At 44.2% G+C, this 27,394-nt stretch overlaps 2 protein-coding genes across 2 annotated transcripts in view; one reads left to right on the forward strand and one right to left on the reverse strand.

Moving 5' to 3' along the window:
- tax1bp1a (Tax1 (human T-cell leukemia virus type I) binding protein 1a) overlaps positions 1 to 18,151 on the reverse strand; it is a gene marked incomplete at both ends in the record, with an annotated part of 133,568 nt that extends 115,417 nt beyond the window's left edge. Inside the window, one exon of the mRNA XM_084312023.1 lies at positions 17,960 to 18,151. Coding sequence (XP_084168149.1) covers positions 17,960 to 18,151 — 192 coding nt within the window. The remainder of the gene's footprint in view (positions 1 to 17,959) is intronic.
- Positions 18,152 to 22,183: 4,032 nt separating this feature from the next.
- Positions 22,184 to 27,394, forward strand: part of LOC311226605 (uncharacterized protein) — a gene marked incomplete at its 3' end in the record, with an annotated part of 187,140 nt that continues 181,929 nt past the window's right edge. The window contains exon 1 of the mRNA XM_084312024.1: positions 22,184 to 22,270. Within this exon, the coding sequence (XP_084168150.1) occupies positions 22,201 to 22,270 (70 nt within the window). The 5' untranslated portion in view covers positions 22,184 to 22,200. The remainder of the gene's footprint in view (positions 22,271 to 27,394) is intronic.

Below are 27,394 nucleotides of genomic sequence, written 5' to 3' on the forward strand. Positions count from 1 at the left end.
TCGTTTGTCAGGCTATTTATGAGCTGAAAAGGTCCATGTTGTGCATTCTTGTTGTGGTGCAGCGTTTCTTCCTGTAGTGTTTTCTAAAACAAGATAAGAAAAGATATTTCTTTATTGATCCCCTTGGGGGAAATTCAGGCATCATAGCAGCATGGGGGAGGGGGGGGGGGGGGTACAGGTAGTAGAAGACACGAAACGGGTCATAGAATTATAGTACAGTGGAGTAACAATAAAAATATAATAAAAATAGGCAGTGTAAACAATATAACAATATAATTAACTCTGGGCATGCGCATATGGGCAAGTAGGCAGTGTAAAAAGGTCAAGGTGCAAGATGAGGGTATGTGTGCCCTCTCGGTTATATTTGCCCTACAATAAATAGTTACAATATATATATATATCATCTAATAATCTAATATCTAATCTAGTATATACTGTATAATCTAAAATGCAAAAAATGCCAAATATATGCTCTGATGAAGTAAGTAAGTATACAGTAGTATACACATAACAGTTCTCTAGCAGTTCTAGCAGTTAGATGGAACATTGCAAAGGGATCAGGAACCAATACTGTGACGGCGCAACAATTAGCCATCGTGTTTGGTTTGAGGTCTGGAGATATTCACATTATAATAAGTTACTAAACTCTTTTGCCTAGTGGTCACCGTTAGTCATTACACAGCATGAGTACAGTACAGTACAGTGGAAATAAGCATAGTGCAAATGTAACAGTAAAGTGCATTAACAATATACACACATATATATATATATATATATATATATATATATATATATATATATATATATATATATATATATATAACAAGCTACTGGTAATATATGCTAAACTGATGTGTGTACAGTATAATTATGCTACACAGTGATACAGGTATAATACACTATGGTAGTAAGCCAGTGGCCAGTGGTATAACTATTAAGAGTAGGTATGGGATATATATAGACCCGTCCCTCTACAACTGGATACTGGACTTCCTGACCGACAGACCTCAGCATGTCAGACTGGACCGCCTCAAGTCCTCCACTCTCATCCTGAACACTGGTGTACCACAGGGCTGCGTACTGAGCCCTCTTCTCTACTCCCTCTTCACCCACGACTGCAAACCGGTGCATGGCTCAAACACCATTGTCAAGTTTGCAGACGACACCACCGTGGTGGGACTAGTCAGCAACAATGACGAGTCGGCGTACAGAGAGGAGGTCCAGTACCTAGCCCTGTGGTGTGCTGATAACAACCTGGCCCTCAACACCAAAAAAACTAAGGAGATAGTGGTGGACTTCAGGAAAAATAAAACAGGCACGCACAGCCCCATCCACATCAATGGAGAGGAGGTTGAGCAGGTCTGTAGTTTCAAATTCCTGGGAGTCCACATCTCTGAGGACCTGTCCTGGACCACCAACACCTCGACCCTGGTCAAGAAGGCCCACAAGCGCCTCTCTTTCCTGAGGAAGTTGGCCAAACTCCACCTATCCCCTCCCCCGTGCTAGTGAACTTTTATCGCTGTACGATTGAGAGCATCCTCACCACCTGCATCTCAGTCTGGTACGGCAACTGCACCATTAAGGACCGGAAATCACTGCAGAGGGTAGTGAAAATAGCCCAACGCATCACTAAGACCCCACTCCCCCCCATCTCATCAATCTATGAGAAGCGGTGCTCACGGAGAGCACGGAACATCATCAAAGACGCTTCTCACTCCAACTCGCTCTGGGGCACGCTACCGCAGCCTCCCAGGCAGAACCAACAGGACCATGTATAGTTTCTTCCCCTCAGCTGTCAGACTTCTGAATCAAAACTCTACATAGCCCACTGCACCTCACTGTATACCTGTGTATATAGCCATAGCTTATGTAGACTTTATTTTAATGATTATTTTGTATTGTATTTTGTATTGTATATTTTTCACCATTTCACATTGTGCTAACCATTGCACTTTACTGTACAGTTTTATGTACAGTAATATGTGTTTTATATTGCAAATGACTGTTGATTGTCACATCCTGGTTCGACGTACAAAATCTCATTGCACTGTCTTGTACTGTGTAATGACAATAAAGTGAATCTAATCTAATCTAATCTATAGATAAATAGATATAATATATATATAGTTATTTATTATTTATATTATATTGGATGCTGCTATGGTCGAGGAACCACAACAAAGTGAATTTCACTCTTTTTTCGCTGTAAAAGGTACTGAATGACATGAGAATAAAAAGGAATCTGAATGTATACAGTATTATATATAATATAATAAGTTACTAAACTCCATCCCGCACGTCCAGACCAAGATACACACAGCTCTGGTTCTGTCTCTGTCTCTTCTGTCTATGTTATTTGTTCGTAAATCGTCCCGTCTATACTCACCTACTGTATTCCCGTGAGGAATTACGCTCCCTGCGAGGAAGTATGCTGCATGGAGCAAGATCATCAGATCTGACACTGACTGACACTTGTTATATGTGACTGTCCTCCTGTATATATTTATTGTGGGGAGTGGGAGGTGGGAGGTGGGAGGGGGGCGTTTGATGTTTCATGTTGATGTCCCAGTGCTTAACTACCATGCTGTACCGCAAACAATTACCACCAACCATAGTTGTGTGGCATTAAAGTATCTTGTATCTTGTACCAAGCGCAGTACCAAGCGCGAGATCTTTTGCCCTAGAGGTCGCCGTTTTGGCAGGATTACAAATCCCTCCCTTTAATTTAAGAAGATTAAAGCTAAGGTTAAGGCAAAGGGAGACTAATCAAAATGGCTGTCAAAAGGTGTGATCGGCCTGATCACGCTGTTCCACGGTGCGGTAATTACAGAGCTCCGCTCACCAGACGATCACACCGAGTATAACGCTGCGTACCAACCTATAAATGGTGACTGCCAGGTGAAGCACCACATTCTTCCGACGGAGAAAGGTGGTTTTGGCTGTGAGGAGTTTGTGTACATCTCTGTGTGTGTGTCTGTGCATGTGTGTGTGTGTGTGCGAATACATTTTGCACAGAGAGAAGACATAAATAATTTGCTAATTGCAGAGTGGGGTTGACAGAAGTTTGGTTAGGTACACTGCCGCGTTCCAACAAACGGAGCGATGCGATAAAATAATCACAGGCGAAGTTCCCATCAATCACTCTGGGAGGCTGAGAGCAAAGCACCACGATGACACGTTAATTACACGCTTTCACAACGGGTTTCTCCCGGCCGAGCCGGCAAACATGCCGCAACCAATAACCCACCAGCGTCAGGGGATTTTTCGGGGAGGTGTGTGTGCGTGTGTGTGTGTGTACTGTCCATGCGTGTTTCTCTCTTTGCGTGTCAGTGAAGTTGCAACATCAGAAACGTTTTCACAGGGCGGCTAGGTGGTGCAGTGGGCAAGGCGCTCACCACCAATGCAGGAGACGCTGGGTTCGAGCCCAGCTCTCCGCATTGCTATCAGCTTGGCTGGTCGTTCATACTAACACAATTGGCAGTATTAGGGGGTGGGAAGCTGATGGGTGGGGATCGGACGTTGTGGACAGCGACTCCTACAGGTTGGTTGGTGCGCCTGCGCAGCAGAATCAGGAAGCGACGGGGGCGGCGTGCCCTCCAAACGCAGACCCCCGACGCTGAGAGATCGCGCTGTGCAGGTGAAAAGATGCGACTGCTGCTTCCTCGAGTACCGGAGGGGACACGTGATGTAAGGCTTAGTCCACATTGCAGCCGGCTTGTGGGAGGCATGGCCTAACAGCGTTCGAGACAGGGGAGGGTAGAATTGGATGATACGAAATTGGGATGGGAGAAAAATAGAAAAATGGGAGAAAAATTAGATAAAAAAAATACGTTTTCACAGGATAAACAAAGTCAAAAAGTATCTCTTCAACTCTATTCTACTGTGTCTCTCTACTGATGCGTGGTCACTTTTCCTTACCTGCTGACAAAAGGGAAAGGACACGCATGATTTGGTTAGAGTGTCAACACACGAGTGTGTACAGTGTATACAGCGGTGGCGTGTACAGACGGGGACCGTGTTCGGTACAGACGGGGACCGTGTTCGGTACAGCGTGTGCACACGCCGTGGGTAGTATTGTTGTTCCAACTCCAGACTCCCAGCGAGCATCGTTTGTGTTGTTGTTCGAGTTCGAGCCACTAGGGGGTGTCTGTGTACAACTTTACAGCGGCGGAGAGTCTGAGAGAGCCTGAGTCATCACTGTGGGAGAGTCTTCTCTCCCTCCCTCTCTCTCCCTCCCTTCTCCCTTCTCCCTTCTCCCTCCCTCCTCCCTCCCTCCCTCTCCCTCCCTCCCTCTCCCTCCCTCTCCCTCCCTCCCTCTCTCTTGGTCTAAAATAAGTAACGCCTAGAAGAGGTAAGGCTGGTAAAATGCTGGGGCATCTCTTTACAGTTCAGGGAGGCCTAGACACAAACAGCCCTCCCACAAAGACTAATCACTTACACAGACACACGTACATCTACTGTCCCGCCGACGATGCTTGTATACGGCACCGTATAGTCGAACGCAAACATTTGTAATGGTATCTAATGTTTTTTTTTGCGTGTTCATTTAATAATACAAAATTATTCTCACCTGACATCTCATTTATACTCAGTAGTGGTTGGTGGGAGCTCTTTAATTTTTAGTACCATCATTTATATCTACACATTGCATGTACAGGCTTACACAGACAACCACGCATTTATACACACACACACATTTTCATGCATTATGGGCACATTCCATAGACCCTAACCCTTAACATAACACCTGACTCTCAAATAGTGCCTTTACTTTGTGGGGTCCAGCCAATGTCCCCACAATGGTAAGAAAACAAGACCACAAATACACACACACACACACTGTAGATACTTTTAAAATTATTTAGACATAAATATGTATTTTTGGGAAGGGGAAATGAAAGAGGCTGGACTGGGATGGCACAACATCGTTCGGGAGGCCAAAGATCGTGCAACATGGAAAGAAATCATCAGTGGCCATATGCTCCGCAGGGAGTGCAAAGGCTTAAGTAAGTAAGTCAAGTCAAATACATGTATGTCAGAGACATAAACGCTAATAATGCAATCGGATAATGAGAAACAAAACAAAAAGGGCCTGATTGGCAGCCACACTGTTGCACACAGACAGGATAATGACACTAGGGCTGAGCCCAAACGTTCGAACGTTCGTTCATTACGTTGGCATTCGAATTCTAAATCAACATTTGAATTTTTTTTTATTTCTAATAAAAAAATATATAATAATTATTATTATTTTTATATTAATTCGGTTTAAACCAATGGGGTTTTTCTTCACAGTTGCAGATAAAGATTAGGCTACACTAATATTATAGTATTAAAAGAAACTGATGAGTTATATTCATTAAAGAAAGTTGATTTAGTTGGGCTGGGGCTTCTCCCTGGGCTGGGTCTAGGGCTGGAAAGTAGATTTAATTAAAATACAAATGTAATCAGATTAATCACTTTATTCAAATTGAGGATTTAGTTTGAGGATAGTAAAAAAAAAATCTTTTTTTAAAAGTATTATTAAAAAGAAATTTTACTTTATTTTTATTTTTATTAAAAAAGAAGGTTCGAACGTTCGTTCGAAAAACCCTGACGAAGTTCGAATCCCAAAAACAAGGTTCGGGGACAGCCTTAAATGACACACACGAGTAGAATAACAGCAGCAGGTGAAAGGGTTACAGACAAAAAGCACTTCATAGATAGAGCAGCGTCTCCTCCGTACTACGGAGGCTACAATAACAGCAGATACTAGTTTCAAGTTTCAAGTTTCTTTAATAGTTGTCATACAGAAGTACAGAATACTTTTATACAAAATGCTTCTTACTGTTACGCTCCAGAGACTGTGCTAGACAAGATAAGTATGAAATAAAATAGTATAGCATGTAAAATAGAAGTAAAAATAGAGGTCACAGTGTTCAGTATAGACATATGTACAATGTTCGATGCAGAATAGAAGTAACTGAGTTACCATACAATATACAATATACTATGCAATGTACTAATATACAATACTATATAGTGCAGAGCAGAAATGGGATGAGGTACAATTTAGGTACAATTTACAGTAAGGTGTACGAGTTGTAGTGCAAATCATTTACCAATAAATATAAAGTGTAAAGTGTGTTTATGATCTAAAGTGTGGAGTGGGTGCTGCAGTGTGTTGTTTGTTTAAGTGAGTGTGTGCGTGTGGGTGTGTGTGCTGTGTGCATTTGATGGTTGTTGCATAGTGTTTATTGTTCGTTGAGCAGCCTGATGGCCTGGGGATAGAAGCTTCTTCTGAGTCTTTCTGTGCTCGCCTTAAGACTCCGGTATCGCTTGCCTGACCGCAGCAGTTCAAAGAGGCAGTTGTTCGGGTGGCTGGAGTCCTTGATGATTCTCTTAGCCTTCCCCCTGCACCGCTTGTTGTAAATGTTCTGGAGGGTGGGAAGCCCCCCTCCAATTGTGCGTTCGGCTGAACGTGTCACTCTTTGTAGTCTGCTACGGTCTTGTGCAGTGCTATTCCCAAACCAGGAGGTGATGTTGCCAGTCAGGATGCTCTCTATTGTACATGAGTAGAAGTTCCTAAGGATCTTCTGACTGACTTGGAACTTCCTTAGGCGCCTGAGGAAGTAGAGGCGTTATCGTGCCTTCTTCACAACACTGTCAATGTGTGTGGTCCATGTCAAGTCCTCGGATATGTGGGCTCCGAGGTACTTGAAACTGTTCACTCTCTCAACCGGTGCCCCGTCGATGCTGAGGGGGCTGTAGTCCTTGACCCCCGACCTCCTGAAGTCCACAATCATCTCTTTTGTTTTGCTGACGTTCAGGGAGAGGCAGTTCTCCTGACACCACTGTGACAGATTCTCTACCTCTTCCAGGTAGGTCCTCTCGTCGTTGGCAGAGATCAGGCCCACCACTACTGTGTCATCAGCAAATTTGATGATTGTGTTGTTGTTCCGCTGTGCCACGCAGTCATGTGTGTACAGGGAGTAGAGGAGGGGGCTCAGAACACAGCCCTGGGGGGCCCCTATGTTGAGTGTGATGTATGAGGAGGTGCAGTTGCCTGCTCTTACCACCTGGGGTCTGCCCGTCAGGAAGTCCAAGACCCACTGGCAGAGGTCATAGTTCAAGCCCAGGTCCCTGAGCTTGGCTATGAGTTTGGAGGGGACTATGGTATTGAATGCTGAGCTGTAGTCGATGAACAGCATTCTCACATAGTTCCCCTGCCTCTTGTCCAGGTGTGATGCTGCTGTGTGCAGCACATGGGCTATGGCATCCTCCGTGGATCTGTTAGGGCGGTATGCAAATTGCAGGGGGTCCAGGTTGATGGGGAGGGAGGAACAGATGTAGCCCTTCACTAGCTTCTCAAAGCACTTCATGGCTATGGAGGTGAGGGCTACAGAAAAGCGGGCGTAGATCTTTTGGGTACAGGGATGATGGTGGACTTCTTCAGACAGGTGGGGATGACAGCCTGTTCTAAGGACAGGTTAAAGATGTCAGTGAATACCGGGGCCAGTTGGTCGGCACAGACTTTTAGGACGCGGCCGGGGATGCCGTCCGGTCCTGCTGCCTTCCTGATATTCACTTTTTTTAAAGGTCCGCCTCACCTCATGCTCTGTTACCCTGAACACTGAGTCTCCATCAGCAGACCCCCCCCCCATTGCCGTGGCTTGTAGGCTGGTGTTGTTATTCACAGCCTCAAACCTCGCATAGAAGGTATTGAGACTAGGGGTGTAAAGGTACACGTATCCGTACTGAACGAATACAACGGTATGTTAACCACTAACGAACGCACGTGCAGAACTCCCAAGTTCACCCCTTCTTCCCAAAATATAATTTGCACAAAGGGCCGGGTGTTCGTTCAACACACACACACACACAACACTGAGAGATTACCTGTAATTTAGCATAGCCTCATAGTGTGGCGAACAGCCCTACAAGTACAATTAGTTACTGCACACTACATCACCCCTGAGTGGAACATGGAAAGCCAAACTTTCCCTCACTGTACCGAAAGCCCGTACCGAACCGCGACTTCAAAACAGAGGTACGTACCGAACCGTGGTTTTTGTGTACTGTTACACTCCTAGCAGATACTGAACAGTACCTTGCTAACTGAGGCTACCAATAACAGCAGATACTGACCAACACCTTGTTAACTGAGCAGCTACCAATAACAGCAGATCTGAACAACACCTTGCTAACTGAGGCTACCAATAACAGCAGATCTGAACAACACCTTGCTAACTGAGCAGCTACCAGTGGTGGTGAAGAAGGCCATTTCCACCCTACATTGTGGGGAGCGCTTTGAGTGTCTAGAAAAGCGCTATAGAAATGTAATGAATTATTATTATTATTACCAATAACAGCAGATACTGAACAATAGCTTGCTAACTGAGCAGCTACCACTAACAACAGATAGGCCTACTGAACAACACCTTGCTAACTGCTAACTGCCCTTCTCTTAAGAGAGACCAGCCATCTCAACACACCCACACCCACAGACACACACACACACCCACACACAGACAGACACACACACACACACACCCACAGACAGAGGACAGATAAAAGAGACCCGGGCCGCCTTGTACCCCCAACATGAAGAACCTAACCATCAAACAGGTTTCATTAGTGCAGATTAACCATGTACATTTTCCAATCAACTTTTTCCAAATAAACCCAGCATCTTCATGCCTTTTTAATTGGGCTGGCGGATTTGAAGTGCAGTTCTTAAAGCCATGATAAAAATGTTTGTCTTTTGACTTTACGAGACACTGAGTTTCCTCGTTCATGTTTCCTGTTAATTATGTGTGAGATTTGATGGCCTTTGATAAAAGACAAGAGAGAGGGGGGGGGGGGGGGTGGAAAGAATACGACGAAAGACAGAATGGAATAAATGAGAGAGAGAGGAGGAGGAGGAGGGAGGAGAGGAAGAGAGCATCAGGGTGAGCTAATAAAGTGTGCCAAATATTCCCCCCCCCAGATACAAACCTGTCTGTTTGTAGACTAGCCCGCAACTCTCTTCCTCTCTGTCGGCCACATGCAAAAGAGCCACACCAAAGCTGGCACTGACGTCTGTAGGAAAGCGAGTGAGCAGCCGGTGTGTGAGGGCTAACAAAGGGCTAACGGAAAGCTAACGGGAGGGCTAACGGAAAACTAATGGAGGGCTAACGGAAGTTAACGATGCACCAATTTTGAATTGAAAGGAAAGCTAACGGAAAGCTAACGGAAAGCTAACGGAAGTTAACGATGCACCAATTTTGAATTGAAAGGAACACTCGAGCACACTGGCACGCTTGCTTCTTCACTTTACGTGGAAATAATTCACACCAACGTTTCGGTCGGGTCAACAGGCATTTACAGAGAAATGACCCTCGGCATCTCACATATAGCTATACTTTTCTAAGCTTCCTACTCTGAAAACCTGGAGAAAATGAAGGTGTGCAAAATGTGGCAATGAGTTGAAAATTATGCCCAATTTGCCAATCTGAGTCAGGCACTCAAATTCAGCACTGCTAGAGTGACGAACAATACCATTTACCCTTAGCCGCCAGAGGTGTGCCCTTCCTGCTGACTTGTTGTACACCATTTGTAAGTTGCTTTGGATAAAAGTATCAGCTAAATGACTAAATGTAAACGTATATTCAGCTAGACCAAACACAGCCCTCGTCGCGAAGCGTTTCCCCTAGAATCACGGTTTACAATTATTGTTTTATTCACACTGAACCATCCCAGAGTACAGTTTAATTCCCTCCAAACTGGTCCCCGAATCCCAAAAGAATGTGGTTGAATATCGATTCATCGTTCACTGGTTTTAAGGCTGAGACCACTTATCGATTTATCGATAATTATCGATAACTGCGTGAAATCAATAAGTGCCATCACTTATAGATTTTTTTGCATGTGTACAAAAATTTATATATATATTATTATAAAAAAAAATTAAATACTTTATACTATACTAAAATACTAGGTATTGTGGCATGTTTTTTAAAACATCCCCATTTCATGTAAATTCAGTTGAATTGCAACTCTGCACTGTGCATTCAATATGCAGTGCACTCCTCCATCACATCCAGAGACCACGACTATAAAATGAGAAGGATCACTGTGGTCGTTTTGAATGGGGAAATCTGTAACACTAAAGATGGCGGCAACGACAAAGAATTGCTGCAAAATAAACATACATTTGTTGTTTAAATAATAATAATAAAACATTTTATATATACAGTATATTATTTTTTTATTTTATTTTTACTAATAAAAATATCGATATTAAATCGATAATTTTGTCCCGATTTAACGATTCTTCCAAATGACCCATTGTCTCAGCCTTAACTGGTTTTCATCGTTTTCATACCGGGGGAACTGCCTAAATCTGTTTTGCACCATAACAGACGTATCGTTTATCGTCCCCAGGACAAGTTACAAGTTTAGTTCAAGTTTATTTATTAAATATCACAATAAAATACAGATACTTTACAGTGAAATGCTTGGTTCTGTATGAGCCCCTGAGAGTGTGCTTCATACAGTAAAAAAAATAAAAATAAAAGGTAAGTAAAAAAAACATCGGGAGGCCCTTGGTTTCAAGCCCAGGGTGGGGCTCAACGATACGGGGGACCAACATTTACCTTTTTTTTGTCCAACGGCATTTCCCAGACATTTTCACAAATTTACCAGCCAACTCCACCTTTACCAGTGGCTGGTAGAATAGACAAACTTACCAGGCAGACACAGATCATTATTTACCAGTTGCCTGGTGGCTGGTGTTCATTTAATTTGACATTTCTTTATTGGGAATAACCCCTTGAGATGAGACCATCTAGTTTTCAAGGGGGTCCGCAAAGACAAAATACAGAGTTATTTGACAATCTTATATATAAAAAAAACAGAAACAAAAAACAACAACAAAGACAACAGAATAAGCAACGCCAGCCAAAAAATTTAAAGCATACAACAGTAACATGTCAACAACAACAACACAACGACAAGAACATGAACAACAACAACAACAACAACACCAGAAATGGTTCATATATCTGTTATTGTGATATTGAGGTCAAAAGCATTAGCAGGTCGTCTCACAGTGAGAGGACAGCATAGTTTTAAACTATTTAAAAGATGATATTGAACACATTTCCCACACTGGACCCGGGTTTACAACAGGGAGTTTTAAGTATCACTACCTGTTGTGGTTTTAAAAATGTCTCTTGTTCAGTTAAGTTAAGTTAAGTTAAGTTAAAGGAACACGGTTCCGGTTCCAGGTCGAGGATGGAGTAGTCGCTCATTGCCACGATGTGACTCCCGTATTTTTATATTTAGTCCTAAAAGCCTCATTTTATATTTTCAACTCCGTTAAACCTTTTTGTATATACCCCCTTTATGTGTCTACCTATTTATTTTGGCTGCAAGAACCATAATGGTGACGAGACAACTGAGAAATGAATCCAAGAAGGACAACGCTCCCGCTGATATAACCGCCATTGCTGGGCTAATTGAAGAGCTAAGGCAGTCCTTGACCAACGAAATCAGAGTGTCCGCTGCCTTCGCTCGAATCCAAACTCGACAGCCTCTGGACGTCGGTTAATGACCATGCAGAGCGTCTGACCTCCGTGGAAGACGGCTTGAATACTTGGACTGGCAGGGTGGACGAGCTAGAGGCTATAGGTGTACGGCGCTAGAAGAGAGCAATGACAAGCTAAAGGCTAAGCTAACCAACGTTGAGTCCCGGAGCCGCCGGTCTAATATACGCATATTAGGACTGGATGAGTCCGTTCATAGCGACCGGCCCAGCGACTTTTTTGCGGAGGTACTGGTTGAAATTCTGGGGAAGGAGGTCCTCCCTACGCCACCCGAACTGGACCGGTGTCACAGAGCCCTTACTGCCAAGCCAGCACCCGGTTCCAGGCCTAGAGCGGTTATTGCTCGCCTACATCACTATCGAATAAAAGAGAGGATTATCTGGGAGGCACGGAAGAGGAGGGGAACGCTGAAATACAGAGGGAAACCAGTCCTAATCTTTGAAGACTACTGTCCCGAAGTCGTGGAGCAGCGTTCCCGCAACAAAGACGTCATGGCCCCCCTCTACAAGCTAGGACTCAAGCAGTCTCTTCAATTCCCTGCGAGACTTGTCATCACAACAGAGGACAGGGCGAGAAAACATCTTTCATCGCCTGAGGACGCCGTGGACTTCTTGTGTGTGTGTACATATTTTTCCGGACTGGGGTCTCATGGATCCATCAGCCACGCTCTTCCAGCTACACTCTGCTAGCCACACACATGGCAAATGGTCGCGTATGCGGCCAGAGGCGTCATCATCTGCTGTTGACCTGCTAGGCCGCTAAAATGTCAGACGAACTTTTGCACAGCGCCCTCTCCTGACACGGCGGCCTAATTGCGCTATGACAAGGCAGCAAGCTACTCTGTGTGAACCATAGGAAACAACGGACCTGTCAGCAGAGTATCGCCCTCTTCCGGCCTGGTGGACGTACTGCACACGTTTATCAGGCAGTACACAGGCTATTTACCCCCCCCCCCCTTTTTCTCTTGCTATGGTTCCTGTTCTAGGCTTCTTGTTTAAACCTAGCCATGTTTTTATAAGGTTTAATGTGAACTTTTACATTTACTCTACGTTTTGAGGCTTTTTTTTCTTTTTTTTTGTTTATGTTTGGGAGTGTGGCAAGCAGCCACTGAGAGAGTAATCTACTTATGGTAGGTTTGAGGGTTTTAGTCCCTGTGTTGTTGTGGAAAGGCCCACCGGTCCCGCACCTTTATATGTTTTTTATGTATGTTTTATGTATGGCTCAGGACACATGTCTGCTACTGAAAATATTTGTTTTATGTATGGCTCTAGGTACATATGGTTAGTGGTTAAAATAGGTGAATTTGGTGTGCCCACAGGCCTTTTTAGGTCTGCCCTGTCTACACACCCCCTAATATTCTATGGCTACGGCTAACTCTGAGAGCTTTAAGCTCTGCTCCTGGAATGTTCGAGGTCTTCAGAAACTAGCGAAAAGGAAGGCGATTCTGACCTTTTTAAAGAAGGAGAATGTTTCTATTGCTTTACTACAAGAAACCCATATGGGACCCAACAACACCGCTAAACTCCAAAAGAGTTGGGTGGGACAGGTCTTCGCCACAAACTATTCTACATTTAGTAGGGGAGTGGCCATACTGATCAATAAAAATCTCCCCTTTAGACTAGGGATGCTCGATAATGGCTTTTTTACCGATACCGATATACCGATATTGTCCAACTCTTAATTTCCAATACCGATATCAACCGATACCGATATATGCAGGGTTTCCCCCCCCCAAAAAACAGAATAATTTCAGGTAATTAACACAACATTATGCATACTTTTGACAATAAATAAAATCAGAATTTGTTCTTACTTGCTTGCTTGGGTAAATAAAGGTTATAGAAATGTAAAAAAATCAAATTATTATTTTTTTTTTAAACCGATACCGATATTTTCCGATATCACATTTTAATGCCGATATCGGCCGATAATATCGGTAGGCCGATAATATCGGTAGGCCGATAATATCGGACATCCCTACTTTAGACTCATAACTTCCTCTTTAGATAGCCAAGGTCGCTATGTGATTATCAAAGGGGTTCTTAAGGGTAAAGAAATGACATTTATGAATGTATTCTGTCCCTCAGGCTACTCCCCTGACTTTCTATCCAAAGTATTTACTGAATTTAATGGCCTGGCCTCTGAGAATGCTTTTGTGGACTCCCACCCAGTTTGGCTCCCCCCTCTAGGCAAGCAAAGATGCTCTCCTCCCTATGTACAGACATCGGATTCTCAGATGTCTGGAGAACCCTTTGCCCATCCGAACTGAAGTTCACCCTTTTTAGCGGCCCACATAAGAGCAACAGTAGAATAGACTATTTCTTCATCCCTTCCTCTAAGCTCTTTCTAGTATCATCCTGCACAATCGGAAGTATTGTTTTAACGGATCACGCCCCTATATATCTGGTCTACTCCTTGTCAGAAGAGAGGGCGCTGTCGAGACGTTGGCGTCTTAACCCATACCTCCTCAAGGATGATATGTTTGTCTCCTATTTCGAATCGGAATTTAAAATTGTCTACTCAATTAACTCAAATTCTACGGATAACCCGTCTCTGCTCTGGGAAACATCCAAGGTCTTTTCTCATGGACTGATTATGTCTTACATATCATCCAAGAAACGCAAGAAAAATTAACAATGCAAACTTCTCGAATCCAAACTAGCCGACCTTGAGAATCAACATGTTTCAAACCCAGCCCCGGCTGTGCTTATAGAGCTTACGGCCACCAGAACTGCGTTAAACACTCTTCTGGACGCCGAATACTCTTAAATTTGCCAGACAGAGAATGTACAAATACGGTGACAAGCCTGGCAGGTGCCTAGCTAACTTGGCAAAAAGGAGGGCTGACACCCAAGTAATAGCCTCAATCTCGGACTCAAGCGGGGTCAGGTCCTTTGACACCAAAACTATTAATAAAGAGTTTGCCTCTTTCTATGCCCAACTCTATAGGACTGAACGACCCGATGGTGCTCTCTCTGACATGCACGCTTTTTTCGCTGACTTGCACCTCCCTAAGGTATCGAAAGATCAGAACTTGCTCCTTAACGCCCCAATTACGAAGTAAGAAGCTCTGTGCGCCCTTAAGGGTATGCCATCTGGTAAGGCTCCGGGCTCCCTTTCATTATTAACGAAGATCAGACTGGTTTTATTAAGGGTAGGAACTGTACCGACAACATGAGACGGCTCCTTAATATCATCCAAATGACTCGTGAGATAGACCACTATGGCTGTCTCTCGACGCGGAGAAGGCATTCGACCGTGTAGAATGGCCGTATTTGTTTCTAACCCTCGCTGAATTTGGCCTAGGAAACACTTTTATTGACTGGGTCAAGGTTCTTTACAACTCACGGATGGCGGCGGTTCTGACTAACGGGCTTAGGTCTAACAACTTTCCTCTACAACGGGGGAACCCCCAGGGGGACCCTCTTAGCCCTTTACTATTTGACATGGCCATAGAACCACTCGCTCAGGCCATTAGGCAGTCAGCCGCGGTCTCAAGTATTAGGGTGGGCGAGAGGGAGCACAAAATCACTCTTTACGCGGATGACGTACTGATCTTTATATCTAAACCTGACTCTTCCATTCCATGTCTAACCCGTATGATTTCCACATTTGGAACCTTCTCGGGGTACAAAATTAACTTTTCCAAATCCGAAGCAATGCCACTTGGGACACTTAAATCCATCCCGATTCTGCCAGAGCCCTTCCCATTTCGCTGGTCGCCCTCCGGCTTTGTTTACTTAGGAGTATTGGTGACACCCACCTATGATACATTGTTTAAGGCCAACTTTCCCCCCCTTTTAGACACCATAAGGGCAGACTTAGTTAGATGGGCCCCTTTACCAATCTCCTGGCTGGGTAGGATAGCCCTCGTCAAAATGAACGTACTCGACTACTATACCCTCTCCAAATGATTCCGGTGCTGCTGACAAACAAGGTTATCAAGGTGCTAGAAGGCTGGCTAAGCTCATTCATTTGGAATGGGAAGAAACCGCGTCTGAAAATGGCCAAATTACAGATGGATGGTGAAGATGGGGGTCTAGACCTACCTAATATTAGACATTACCAACTAGCAGCACACCATCAGACCCACTATCAATCTGGCTAGACATTGAATCCTCGCAATCTAAGTCCCCCCTGTGGAACCTACTATTTATCAAAGACTTTAAGTCTATTAGGAAAATATGCTCTAACCCCATCACACTATGCTCCGTCAAGGCCTGGAAGACTGTCCGTAAGGTGGAGGGCCGAGCTAAGCTGACCTCTCCTCTAGTCTTACCCCGATCGTAGGCAATCCTGACTTTAAGCCAGACCAAATTGGCGGCGGCTTCAAGACCTGGCATACACAGGGCATAACTGATCTTGGCCACTTGTTTGATGGCCAGACCCTAATGTCCTTTCTACAGCAGCGGTATGGCCTATTGAAAACGGAATTTTTTTAATACTTACAAATTAGGCAGTTTATCACCAAGGACATTAACAGTTCCACCTCGGAGGTGGAGAAAGCCCTCTCCTTGCAGATTCCTAAAAAACAAATATCTATCTTCTATAGTACTCTAAACCTTAATTCATCTTTATCTTCCCTGGTCACTAAACAGTCCTGGGAAAAAGACTTGGACATAGAGATCACGGACGAGGACTGGCAGGATGCATGGACCTACGCAAAAAAAATCTCTGTTTGCAACCGCACCAAGTCTATCCAAGTTAGAATCCTACACGGCATTCATATTACCTCTGCCCTTAAGAGTAAAATGGATCCCAATGCATCCCCACTCTGCTTTAAATGGAAGATAGAGATTGGAAACCACGTCCACTGCTTTTGGTCCTGTGTAAAGCTCCATTGGTTCGACATCGTAGAGGAACTATCTGATATATTTCACACCCCCATCGAACTGGATCCCCTCTGCCTCTTACTAGGCCTCCCAGATATTCATATTGCCAATTTCAAACATAGGAGACTGTTCAATTTGTTGACATTTGCTGCTAGGAAAAACATTCTGTTGTTCTGGATCAAGGACGAGGTCCCATCAAAGAGGTCATGGCACAATATTATAATGGAATGCATTCCCTGTGAATACATCACGTGCATGCTGCACTCTAAACTGGACACTTTCTATGAAATATGGGACCCATATCTGTCTCATATCGGACCTGCACTGTCTGCCACTGTACTTGGTGGGTTTCCCCATTACCCATAGCCTCCTTGTGGACCAATGCTGCCTTGTGTTGTTTTGTTAATACTGGTATCGTTGTTGAGGGTATCATGACAATTGTAAAGGTGCAAACGTGTTCATGCCCACATACACACACAACACACACACACGTACACACATGAAGCATGCACACATAAAATGCACAAGACTTACTAAACACACACACATAAAACGCACACATAGGGTACGCACAAGCACATAGGTAAAACACACATATAGTACACACATATAGTACACATACACACACACGTCGCACACTTAGTCTATTTTAGTACATCTGTCCTAACACTGGCAGGGATCCGAATCCTCAAGAGCCACCTCAAGGATACACAAACTAGTGCCTGAGCCACATTTATTTTTATTATTTTACTTTTTCTTGTTTGTCTGTCTCTTGTCAAGGTCATTATGATTCATGTTACTGTTATTATTGTTGTCGTCGCTGTTGTCATTGTTATTATTGTTGTTATTGTACTGTTATGTTCTGTTTTATGTATGAAAAGAAAAGAAAAGAATAACATTTATAAAAAATTAAAAAATTTAAAGTTAAAGGAACACGCCAACAATTTGGGAAATTAATTTACAGTCTTCTCCAGAGAGAGACAAGAAGATAGATACCAGTTTCCTCTCTGTGTGTTCAAGTAAATAGCTATCTGTTAGCCTAGCTTAGCACAATGAATGGAAGCGGACAGTGCCGGTTAGGCTAGGCATTGTCCAACTAACACCTCTCCCCCGAAGGCTAACCGGCACTGTCCGCTTCCATTCATTGTGCTAAGCTAGGGTACCGTGCAGCCAGATAGCCTTCTACTGAACGCACAGAGAGGAAAGTGGTATCTATCTTCTTGTCTCTCTCTGGAGAAGACGGTAAGCTAATTTCCCAAAATGTTGGCGTGTTCCTTTAAGTTGAACCTTTATTAATCCCCTTGGTAAAATCTGTTCTCTGCATTTGACACATCCTAACTACTTAGAAGCAGAGGGCAGCCACACATAGTGCGGCACTCGGGGACCAGCTCCAGTTGTGATGCCAGTACCTTGGCCAAGGGCAACGGCAGGAAAGCTAGCACGCATGTCTTTTGGTGCGGGAGGAAACCAAACCAGAGTACCCGGATAAAACCCCACGCATCTACACATCCGCAGTATACAGCTACCTTTTAGTGAAAGTGAAAGAAAGCGCATATATACCTTGAAGATTCCCACCCAGTCCTTGGGGTGGGGGGTGATGTAGGGGGTCAGCGTGTAGTGGCACTCCAGCGGGGCCTGGGGCAGGAAGCTCTTGCCCACGTTCTGGAAGATAACGTGGGCAAAGTTTGACGTCTCCATGACGCTGACACTGCTGCCAGGCGACGAGTCCACCACCTGGAACGATGACATCATATCCTGTCGGGTCACTTCATTGGTCTGACCTGCGGGGAAAGGAAAGGACAGTGGAACATAACTCTTTAACCCTTTCACTACCACTCTACCAAAGGGTTAACCTTTTCACTGCGACAATACAGTAGGTTAACCCTTTCACAACAACACTACAGAAGGTTAACCCTTTCACTACCATTAACCGTCTGTAGTGTGGTAGTGAAAGGTTAACTGTCTGTAGTGTGGTTGTGAAAGGGTTAACCTTCTGTATTGTTAAACACAGGTGTGTGTAAACATAATAACATTAATTAGGGTTCCATTTAGTGGTGTATCCGTTCCAGTGGGTGAGCATGCACAATACCAGGGCCCTGGCACGCCTAAATGACACAGAACCATGTTAATCAACGACTAACCAAGTCATTCTGACTTCCTGCAATGAGTCAAATGGGTCGCACAAGGCGTGGCTTTGATGGCTGCATTTATATAGCAGCTTTTATCCAAAGCGTTTTACAATTTGTTCCTCACATTTTACCCGTTCACTCACACAGTCACACACCGATGGCGGAGGCGACCATGCAAGGAGCCGACCTGCTCAACGGGAGAAGTTAGGGGGTTAAGTGTCTTGCTTAAGGACACTTCGACACGCTGCCCGGGAGGAGCGGGAATCGAACCGGGAACCTCCGGATTACCAGACGAGTCCGACTGAGCCAGTGTCGCCCCCATTGATGAGATCATTTTTTTGCTTTACCATAAAGATTGGTAAATATCGGACTGTATCATTATATAACACTAAATCAATGTGTTTATGACCTGTAGGTCCAGCTTAACCCTTTCACTACCACACTACCAAAGTGTTAACCATTTCACTGCGACAATACAGAAGGTTAACCCTTTCACTGCCACACGGCAAAGGGTTAACCCTTTCACTGAGACAATACAGAAGGTTAAGACAAGTTTGTTTGAGCTCAGTGTTAATGCTAGCGCCAGCCTGTGTAAAAGTCCTGCTCCACTTAGGAGACAGGAGATTCTTCCATTTCCATCCCACTGGTACAGCTTGGATTGGAATGTGTCATCTTTAAATCCAGTATATTTGGTTATACACCTCTGTTTACCCTTGGTAAAGGAATGTAAAAGAGGAAAAGAAGAAGGAAAGGATAAGGAGGGGTGATTCTCTCCCTAAATGGTAAATGGCTGCATTTATATAGCGCTTTTATCCAATTACCCATTCACTCACACATTCACACCGACGGCAGAGGCGACCATGCAAGGTGCCGACCTGCTCATCAGGAGCAATTAGGGGTTAAGTGTCTTGCTCAAGGACACTTCGACACACTGGCCGGGAGGAGCGGGAATCGAACCGGGAACCTCCGGATTACCAGACGACTGCTCTACCTCCTGAGCCACCAACACTCTCACACATGCTCTCACACATGCTCACACACACACACACACACACACACACACACACACACACACACACACACACACACACACACACACACACACACACACACACACACACACCTTTATTGCACCTGTTCCTGCAACAATAGCAGAGATTCAGAGTATGTTCTTAAAATGTCTGAGACCTCTTTAAGAACACAATCTGAATCTAGCTACAGTCAAATTAACCAGCCATTATCGAACTCAATTCACCTGGACAGCTAGCATAACCTCATCCATTACCTGATTCACACAGTGACAACCCTACCATAATTACATTGTGTCTCTGTCTCTGTGAATTCACTAGTCAGAGCTGACGTTGTCGCACATATCCTAAAAGTGTCAAAACAAACAGATGACAGAAAGATAATCAGATTTAGCTAACATTAGCTCGGGAGCAGGCCATTTTCATGTCACTAAGCAGCTAACAGCTAGCTGGCTGCACTGAACGACATCCACCCACCCGCGTTTATTATCCCGTCGATATCGACACAACGTCACCTTTTCGGATGATTGAATTCCAGCAGCGACAAAAAGCTAATTCTCACACACACCATAAAAAACGTGACACACACGCCGTTGTTTTGTCTGTCTTCGTTGCTGTCAACTCACGGGGAGGAGGAGGAGGAGGAGGAGGAGAGGAGGAGAGGAGGAGGAGGAGGAGGATGATGCGGCTCTTCGTCCTGAAACACCGAACGATGCTGTCACTTCCGGGATGCTCTCTCTCGGATGCTGATCGGTTCGGTACCCCGACTGCCCGACTAGGACCAGGGATGCTGAGGGACTCTGATGTAAACAAGACGAAAGTCTTTCTCTGGTCTACACCCCCTTAACAATTGTGTGTATTATTGAGCTGTACTGTATTGTACCCATTCGTGCAATCTGTTAAATAAAGTTTCCATTCATTCATTCATTCATGTCAATGTCATGTTATGATGAATTGAAAATGGGGGACCCTGGATGTAAACAAGACGAAAGTCTTTCTCTGGTCTGCATTCCCTTAACAATCGTGTGTATTGAGCCGTACTGTATTGTACCCATTTGTGCAATCTGTTGATAAAGTTTCAATCAATCAATCAATACAGTTTATTCCCCCTCAAATGTATATATTCTCGTTTATAAACTTTGTCTGTAAATAAATACAGTACTGTATATTTGTAGATCTGGTATGTCATAAATGTCTGGATGTAACAGTACTGTATCTGTATGTCATGTATGTCATAAATGTTATGATGAATTGAAAATGGGGGACCCTGATGTAAACAAGATGAAAGTCTTTCTCTGGTCTGCATCCCCTTAACAATTGTATGTATTGAGCCGTACTGTATTGTACCCATTCGTGCAATCTGTTAATAAAATGTTCAATCAATCAATCAATTCAATCAATCAATCAATCAATCAATCAATCAATAAGCGGGGAGACGGAGGAAAAGTCTGACCTCAACACTTGACAATACTTTGGTCAAAATGTCCCACTCCCATGCTCGTCGTTAACTGTATTATAAATACACATTAATTGTCTTTGCACTCGCTACATCCACACTGCGTGAGATATGTTATTGTTGTTCATGCTGCTATTTTATGCAAATTTTTTTATGATTTTGTTGTATTGTTATTGTCTGATTTGCTTTTACCCATTTTCTTATTTTCCGCATTGCTTTTATTTAGTCTATTTTCATGCTCATGTTATGTCTATTTCACTGCTGTGAAGCACTCTTTGGGCTGCATTTATTGTATGAAAGGTGCTGTACAAATAAACTTTATTATTATTATTATTATTATTATTATTGTCCTTGGCACTTGATATGTATCTTAATATCTCACACACTCTCGAGACAAAACGCTTAGACATGGTTACTGACAGAACGGAGTCATATCACAACTGCTTTACCTCAAAACAATGACAATGAGAGTGTTTTCGTTATAACGAATGAATGAATGAAAACTTTATTTAACAGATTGCAGAATGGGTACAATACTGTACGGTGCAGACCAGAGAAAGACTTTCCTCTTGTTTACATCAGGGTCCCCCATTTCCAATTCATAGTGACATTTATGACATACACAACATACACATCATGACATTTATGGCATAGGGACATACATGACATACAGGTATATATATGTTACATTTGTGACATATACGATATGCAAATATACAGTACTGTTACCCAGAGATCCTATCAGAGATTATATACATATGATGGGGAGGAGACTGTACATTAGGAGGGGGTGGGTGGGAGAAAAAATATACATACGGTGGGGAGAAAATATATACATACGAAAACATATAAAAAGCTTTTCACTTCAGAAAAGCTGTCATTGTTATTGTTTCATGCACTGCCTCGACATTTCCCCTCCGCATACAACAGCTTCGTCTTGTTAAAATTGCCTTATAAACAAGTACATGTAGTGTAGTGTGTACAGGTACAGCGAGGCGAGGCGAGGCGATGACGTTAAATCGGATATCCCGCCTTTTCTTGGTTGCCATTGGTCGTTTAGCCTCACCGAGAATGTTGTGATTGGTGCAAATAACAATCAACCATAACCACCACCGCCCCTTTACTTCCTGGCCTGTCAGCTGTCACTACAGTAGTGAATGTACGCCGAGAGGTCAAGGGGAAAGAAGCATGGCTGCCTTGTTTAGAGGCTCGCGGAATTTATTGCAAAGGTGCAATAAACATGTCGACCTTGTACTCGGTAAGGTTTTCGCTTATTTCTCCGTTACGTGTTGCCGTCACTTTGTGCGTGCACATTATGCAGACAAACATGCCACCGAAAGAACGTTGTATTCCACCTGCAGTGTAGCTTGATGATAGCTTGTTTTGCTAGCCTTCTCAAGATGTGGATTAGACCCCCTGCTTGGTTACCTATGTTACCCAACCCAGTATAGACGAAAGTAGTCTTTACTTGAACACGACAGCCTTCAATAATAACATTTACATATACATATTTATACATGCAATAACATTAATAAGAGTTGATTCGGTTTGTGTAGTAGGCCTGGCATGACTTAAAAGGCTGAGGAAACGTGCAGAACATGTATGCCATCATCATGTCGACCTGCCTTGTACACTCTGGTTCCTGTGGCAATGGAGGGCCAGCTGCACAAAGAACATCAGCCTGTGTTGACAATATTCATTCCCCTATCTATCCCCATCATCCCACTGTTCAAAGGCACATCCAGTTTCTTTGATCTATATTATCAACAGTGTTGGGGAGTAGTTGACTACATATAACGTAGTTCAGTTACTAGTTTTAACTACATTTTTGTGCGGTTGGGTCAGGTGGTAATTAAACTGCATTCAAATCTTAGTAGTTTGTTACATTGCCAGCTACTTTGTCTCATGTAGGCTAGTTTACTTTGTCTCATGTAGTAGCTAGTTAGTTTCAAACTACTACATGTTGCGTGGGGAAAATGCAGCATTTCCCTGACCTCCACCTCAGCGAGAGTGTGCCCAGTCCTTCTCCCTAGAACACACCCTTAGACATTGGGTACGTGAGGTTTTGCCTCCTGCTCTCGTCACTTAATCAAACACACACTCATTAGACTGTTGCTCCATGTAAATGGTAAATGGCTGCATTTATTTAGTGTTAGTTATATTAGGGTTAGTGTTGCATAGAGTCATTGAGCAGCCTGATGGCCTGGGGATAGAAGCTCCTTCTGAGTCTCTCTGTACTGGCCACGAGACTCCGGTAGCGCTTGCCTGCCCGCAGGCGGTGCAAAGAAGAGGCAGTTGTTTGGGTGACTAGAGTCTTTGACTATTCTCTCTGACTATTCTAGCCTTGTTGGCCTTGCAACTCCTGGTGTAAATGTCCTGGAGCGTGGGAAGCCCAGGACATTTACACCAGGTTTTAGTCTGTTCGTAGGCTATGTTGAGGATAGGAAAAGAAAATGACACCCACCTCATGCTTTAATCCCACATACATAGCATGTACAGCTGAGCTGACAGTGGCTCAGGAGATAGAGCAGTCATCTTGGCCCAGGAGTTCAAAACATTGAATCCCTATTGATTGATTGATTGATTGATTGATTGAAATGTTGTATTAACAGATTGCAGAATGGGTACAGTACAGTACAGCTCAATACACACAATTGTTAAGGGGATGCAGACCAGAGAAAGACTTTCGTCTTGTTTACATCAGGGTCCCCCATTTTCAATTCATAATGAGTTGAAATGAATGAATACAAATCTGATCCAATCAGATAGGGATTACAAGTTTTTGAACTCCTGGGCCCTGGTAGGCTGGTAAAGCTATGCCTCCTAAAGTGTGAAAACGGAAGTACAGGAAGTACCGGCTACAGGCTTTCCGGTTTCGACAAAACAATTATAGAAACGTGTGAAGTGCACAATATTTCCTTGTTTAAGCCAATGCAACGGCTCTGCCTGAATAATTTACTACATGACCGGGACGTTCTAGCTTGTTTGCCGACAGGATTCGGGAAAAGTTTGGTCCGTTCGGAGGCAGCTTCCAGGGGAAGTACATACACCGGAAATTCACACTTTCGATTGTAGTGCTTTACCAGTCTTTATCTCACGGAGGAGATACAACTGAAAATGAGGTTAGGGCCCTGGTAATCGCAAGGTTCCTGCCGGTTCAATGCCGGCTCCTTGAGCAAGACACTTCACCTCTAACTGCTCCTGATGAGCACCTTGGCACCTTGCGTGGTTGCCTTCACCGTCTGTGTGTATGAGTGTATTCTGGGTGAATGTGAGGAATAAGCTGTAAAGCGCTTGAGATAAAAGCACTATATAAATGCAGTCCATTTGCCGTATAAGGGAATCTTGAGGTGAAGCAGAGAAGAGTTGAGGAGCCCTGCTTGTTTTCCCCTCCACGTTAGCTCCTCCACGTTAGCTCCTCCACGTTAGCTCCTCCACGTTAGCTCCTCCACCTTAGCTCCTCCACGTTAGCTCCTCCACGTTAGCTCCTCCACCTTAGCTCCTCCACGTTAGCTCCTCCACGTTAGCTCCTCCATGTTAGCTCCTCCACCTTAGCTCCTCCACGTTAGCTCCTCCACGTTAGCTCCTCCACGTTAGCTCCTCTACGTTAGCTCCTCCACGTTAGCTCCTCCACGTTAGCTCCTCCACCTTAGCTCCTCCACGTTAGCTCCTCCACCTTAGCTCCTCCACGTTAGCTCCTCCACGTTAGCTCCTCCACGTTAGCTCCTCCACGTTAGCTCCTCCACGTTAGCTCCTCCACGTTAGCTCCTCCACGTTAGCTCCTCCACGTTGGCTCCTCCACGTTAGCTCCTCCACGTTAGCTCCTCCACGTTAGCTCCTCCACGTTAGCTCCTCCACATTAGCTCCTCCACGTTGGCTCCTCCACGTTAGCTCCTCCACGTTAGCTCCTCCACGTTAGCTCCTCCACGTTAGCTCCTCCACGTTAGCTCCTCCACGTTGGCTCCTCCACGTTGGCTCCTCCACGTGAGCTCCTCCACGTGAGCTCCTCCACGTGAGCTCCTCCACGTTAGCTCCTCCACGTTAGCTCCTCCACGTTAGCTCCTCCACGTTAGCTCCTCCACGTTAGCTCCTCCACGTTCGCTCCTCCACGTTCGCTCCTCCACGTTCGCTCCTCCACGTTTGCTCCTCCACGTTAGCTCCTCCACGTTAGCTCCTCCACGTTAGCTCCTCCACGTTAGCTCCTCCACGTTAGCTCCTCCACGTTAGCTCCTCCACGTTAGCTCCTCCACGTTAGCTCCTCCACGTTAGCTCCTCCACGTTAGCTCCTCCACGTTCGCTCCTCCACGTTTGCTCCTCCACGTTTGCTCCTCCACGTTAGCTCCTCCACGTTCGCTCCATACTCTCCTCCATCCCTTTGTCATCTGGATAAAAGCATTGTCGGGCTGAAATACAGGCCTAATTGTACCAAATTTAGTATGGTAGCCCTGCCTACCACAGTAGAATACATGTTAGGGACAACATGTATGTGCTACATAGGGGCACACACAGACTGTTTAATGTACAGCGTGCTAGAAAACACAGGTAGTATGTCACTACTATTCACTCAGAGTAAAGCAATCGAGTTCGGCACTGCTAGATTAGATTCAAATGTATTGTCATTATACAGCGCAAGTACAGTACAACAAAAATAAGTTGGCATGATGATCTAACTAGAGTGCAAATGTAACAGTAAAGTGCATTAACAATATACAATTTACAAGTGATTATACTGGAGTATACTATATACATGAGTACTACTGAGTAATAATGCTAATCAGATGTATGTACAGAACCCTTTATTTCTAGTGCAGTGTAATGCCACCAATCATATCTTTTGTGTGAGCATACAATATTTGACATACACAAATAAATTGTGTTTAGTTGAATAACTATAGTTTACCTGGGAATTATTGTGTTTTTCTCAACATGGAAAGTTATATTTACGTGTTTTGAACCTCCATGTGACATTTGGTGCAAATACACCTTTTATGACAGACATTTATTTGGATATTATTCTGGGCGTTTTTAGCAGACAATGTGAAAATATTTGGTGTTTCCTTCATATTTGGACTAATATCTCCCTGCAATTTACCCCCCCCCCCACACACACACACATTTTAAATGCTTTATTTATGTCCACATAAATACAAAGTACATTAAGGACAAACACTAACAGTGCATTCAGCTCACACACACAAATGCAAACAAACGGCCCCTCCATCATATAGCTCTCCTCCTTTTCTGTTGTGGGCTCCTATCAATGTCCCTCTCTGCATCTTATCCAAATAGCATAGTTTCAAACATGAATCATCAACAGGTGATTTTCATTCAAGCTGCACAATAAATTATATAGCCGTCAGATCAATTGATACAAGAGCATAGCTTCAAACGCATCAAATCCTTCACTATGACTGTCATCATCACTGTCCCAGCATTCTGGCTCAGAGTCCTTTTGAGAGGAGTTTTTAACGTGATTCATTGCACACTAGTTAGATTACACGTTGCACATGTTATGACTTTGAACGTCTGCCATTTCCACCGCAAAGCCGGCACATAAGTAACAATACGATGCGTTGGTCCTGAATATGCAAATCGACGAATTTTCATGGTCGACGAATCGTTGCAGCCCTAGTAGTGTTGTCAAAAATATCGAAGTATCGATACATATCGATACTGAATATTTAAAACGGCTTCAATACTCATTTCCCGAAGTACCGATACTTTCTGCAGTATCGGTACCAGCTGGCTTGCTCCCGCAAGTTGTTGACAGACAGACGCGCTGCCAGAGCCTTGCCCTTCCGCCTCCTCCTCCTCGCTCAGAGCAACAGACACAAGCTGCTGCAGCCTCCTCCCCCTCACAGCCGGGCAGCGCAGCCCTGTCTTCAGTTTGTAAACAACGCTATTATTAGCTAACGTTAGCTGTCGTTCCTCCGTTAGCTTAATGCTAGCTAGCTGGCCACCTATTACTTCATGGAAACGGAGTAACGTCAAGCCGAGCCCACTACACTAGTACACGCATGAACTCGACACAACTACCCCGTTTCCAACGTTAGGTCTAGCGGAGCCGGAGCCCATCCTACACCAGTACACACATGAACTCGACACAACGTTACCCCGCCTCCATGAAGTGTCCAATTAGCAGCAATGTTGTTGAAAATGTAACGTTAATAAATGCTCCGAGCATAGCTCCGGAGAACTCTCTCTCTCTCTCTCTCTCTCTCTCTCTCTCTCTCTCTCTCGGGTGACGGGTCATAACTAGAAAGGTGCGCTCAGTAGACCTAAAATCTCCAGCAGCCACTCTCTCTTTCTCTCTTTCTCTCTCTCTCTCTCTCTCTCTCTCTCTCTCTCTCTCTCTCTGATCTAAAGATAAACAAAGGGTTTT

Source organism: Notolepis coatsorum (assembly GCF_963971535.1).
Source record: "Notolepis coatsorum genome assembly, chromosome: 4".
In the NCBI taxonomy this organism is placed as follows: domain Eukaryota; kingdom Metazoa; phylum Chordata; class Actinopteri; order Aulopiformes; family Paralepididae; genus Notolepis; species Notolepis coatsorum.